This window comes from Grammomys surdaster, unplaced genomic scaffold (genome assembly GCF_004785775.1).
Source record: "Grammomys surdaster isolate TR1022 unplaced genomic scaffold, NIH_TR_1.0 142, whole genome shotgun sequence".
Lineage (NCBI taxonomy): Eukaryota > Metazoa > Chordata > Mammalia > Rodentia > Muridae > Grammomys > Grammomys surdaster.
The window spans coordinates 1954675-1957961 of NW_021604600.1; the positions used below are offsets into that span (position 1 = coordinate 1954675).

Here is a 3287-nt window from a genome sequence, read left to right on the forward strand (position 1 = left end):
AGGGTGGTTTCTCTGTGTAGCCCTGGCTGTCCTGGAACTTGATCTGTAGACCAGGCTGGCCTTGAACTGAGACATCTGCCTGCTTCTGCCTCCCAAGTGCTGAGATTGAAGGCGTGCGCCACGACACCTGACCTCCTGACCTTTTTTTTTTTTTTTATGTGGCTCTGGTCAGGCTTGGCTGCATGCAAATTTACTCACTGAGCCATCTCATCAGCCCACATTTCGTGTCCTTACACACTAGTTCATTAACATGTATCTCACATACCATACGAATCGCCCACCTAATTTACACAGTTCAGGCTTGGGAAGCAGATTATTGGTAGTTTTCTTGCCTAGCATGTACAAGGCCTTGGTATTTATCCCTAGCACTGCAGAAGGAAAGAAAGAGAGAGGGGGGGGGGGGAAGTGTGTGTGCATGTGTGTGTGTGTGTGCGTGCACACGTGCACACTTGGGCCAATGAGTACAGTGCCCTTAGAAGCCAGAAGAGGACTGTAAACTGATGTTACAAGTGATTATGAGATGCTGACGTGGATGCTGGGACTGAACTTAGGCGCACTGTAAGACAGAACATGTTCTTAACTGCCGAGCCATTTTTCTAGCCTCCTTCCTTCTGTTTTGAGGATTATTCAGCTTTTCTTACCTCTGGCACAATTGCCCACACAATTATCATTGTTGTTTTTTGTTTTTCACTTTGGATTTTGTTGGTGGTGGTTTTTTGGTTTGTTTTTGTTTTTGTTTTGAGTCAGGGTCTCTATCTAGTCCTGGCTGTCCTGGAACTAGTTGTATAGACCAGGCTCCTCCTTTCTTTGCCTCCCAAGGGCTGGAATTAAAGATGTACATCACTATACCTGGCTTACATAGTCATTTTAAAGGGAAAAGGTTTATTTTGGCTTGTGATTTCAGAACTTTCAGTTCCTGGTCTATTGACCCTGTTGCTTTGGGCCTGTGTGAGCACAGTACGTCCTAGCTGGAGCATGTGGCAGAGGAGGCCTGTTCACCTGATGGTGGCCAGGAGACAGAGAGAAAAGCGAAGGCTATAAAAACACCCTTTGTAGTGCACTGCACCTCTCCCAGCATCTGGGCCTCACACTGTCCTTTCTTCCATTGGGTTGAGATGATTTCTCGGGAGTCCTCATTCCAGCAGTCTCCAGGCTGAAAGGCCTCTCTAGCTTTGGTATTGAGGCCCAGGAGGGACAGCCTAGGATTCTTGGGATTGAAGTAAAGTACAGGACACCCACTGGGCAGTCAGTGGCAAGGGGATCATGGGGTGTGGGCACTGATGACTCTGTCCTGTCTTTTCAGCCCTTCGGCCGTGGAGCAATGAGGGAGTGCTTCAGGACGTAAGTGACTTGGCCCAGGGCTTCTGCCAAGACTCCTAAAAGCTAGGACTTTGGGGTACTCCTAATCAAAGGCTAGGGACAAGTAACCTAAGCCTCCTTGCAGCCCATGTTCTTCTCCATCTAGTGTCTGTTGGACCCCGCACTGGCCCAGCTGCAGGGCTGTGGAAGGACAGGGAATGTCACTCACCTGCTTGGGTATTTGGAGGCACAGGGAGTCGGGTGGGAGGCCACAGACACTGGTCCTTTCCCCTCTGGCTCTGGATGGAGGACTGGGGGTGTTGCCTTTCCTGTACCTGCTGTACTCTCTTCCTTCCTCCACGCAGCTGTGTCACACAGGGTCTGGTTATTCTGAGATCTCAAAGTTGTGTCCTCAGTGAGCCTCTGAGGTCTAGACAGGCTCCCCCTTGTCTTTCTCCCTAGGAAGAAGCTCTCCAACTTCTTGCATGCCCAGCAATGGAAGGGGGCCTCCAACTACGTGGCAAAACGCTACATCGAGCCAGTGGACAGGAGTGTGTACTTTGAGGATGTGCAGCTCCAGATGGAGGCGAAGCTCTGGGGGGAGGAGTACAACCGGCACAAGCCCCCCAAGCAGGTGCGTGAGCCCCACCTGCCTCCCTCCTACACCAGTGGCTGGCCGCGAGGGTGAAACACAGGGTCCTGTCTTCACCTCTGCAGTGCTGGAGATTAAAATCTGAGCTCTGCATATGCTAGACAAGGGCTGGACCAGGGAGTCACATCTCAATCCCTGATGTTTTGAGACAGGGTCTTGTTCTGGCATTGAACTTATGATCCTCCTCTCTCAGGCACTGGAATTTTGGGATTAAAAGCATACATCACTGTCTTAGGGTTTTACTGCTGAGAACAGACACCATGACCAAGACAACTCTTATAAGGACAATATTTAATTGGTGCTGGCTTACAGGTTCAGAGGTTCAGTCCAGTATCATCAAGGTGGGAGCATGGCAGCATCATCCAAGCAGGTGTGGTGCTGGAGGAGCTGAGAGTTCTACATCATCTGAAGGCTGCTAGTGGAAGACTGACTTCCAGGCAGCTACCGGGATCTTAAACCCCACACCCACAGTGACACACCTTCTGACTGTGCCACTCCCTGGGCTGAGCATATACAAACCATAACAACCACCATGCCTAGTCCTTTGCTCTTCCTACCAGTTGTCAAAATCACCATTTTGGGAGGGGGCAGGTATGGTACCCTTGTACTTCACATGCAGCAGATCATTTATTCCTGAAAGACAGAGCTGTGTGGTTAGAGCATTTTTATCTCTGTAAATAGATAGATCTTTATAAAATAAGTTGTTCTTGTTTTTAATCTCTTTGTGGTGTGGCTGGCACACACATGCCACAGCACATGTACGGAGGTCAGAGGACAACCCTCTGGAATTCCTGTTCTCCTTTTGTCATGTGGACCCAGGGACTGAACTTGAGTCGTTGGCTTGGTGGCAAGCTCCTTTACCTGCCGAGCCACGTCATTGTCCCTTTCATGAGTTTTGTTTGAACCTAGATTATTAGGAATCTCAGTCCGGATGTCTGGGTTGGCATCACTCTTTCATGTGTCCTATTGGTCCCGACAGCTACAGGCTCGTTTCTCACCAACCTTGTTGGGATGGCAATACCTCGTTTCCAAGAAGTCCCAGTGAAAGTGTCATAGTTAAGCATCATTGGCTGTGATTATCAGGCGCAATCAAAGCATTGGGGGGGGGGGTATGTAGATGGCGCAGCCTGAGACCCGTGCTCTCCTTTGTAGTCACTAAAGAAAGATCTTCCACCCAGGCTATATGGATGAAGTCCATAGTCTGAAATTCATCAGTCATCTGCTTACAAGACCTCTGATTAAGCACACTTGGGGTGAACTCAAGAGGCCACAGTTGTTAAAAATATATATGTGTGTGTGTGTGTGTGTGTGTGTGTGTGTGTGTGTGTGTGTGTGT

At 49.3% G+C, this 3287-nt stretch overlaps 1 protein-coding gene across 3 annotated transcripts in view; it reads left to right on the plus strand.

Moving 5' to 3' along the window:
• Eef2k (eukaryotic elongation factor 2 kinase) overlaps window positions 1-3287 on the plus strand; it is a 58205-nt gene that overhangs the window by 32525 nt on the left and 22393 nt on the right. For all 3 annotated transcript variants that reach the window (XM_028764183.1, XM_028764185.1, XM_028764184.1), the window contains exons 5-6: window positions 1304-1341; window positions 1762-1933. In XM_028764183.1, the coding sequence (XP_028620016.1) occupies window positions 1304-1341; window positions 1762-1933 (210 nt within the window). The remainder of the gene's footprint in view (window positions 1-1303; window positions 1342-1761; window positions 1934-3287) is intronic.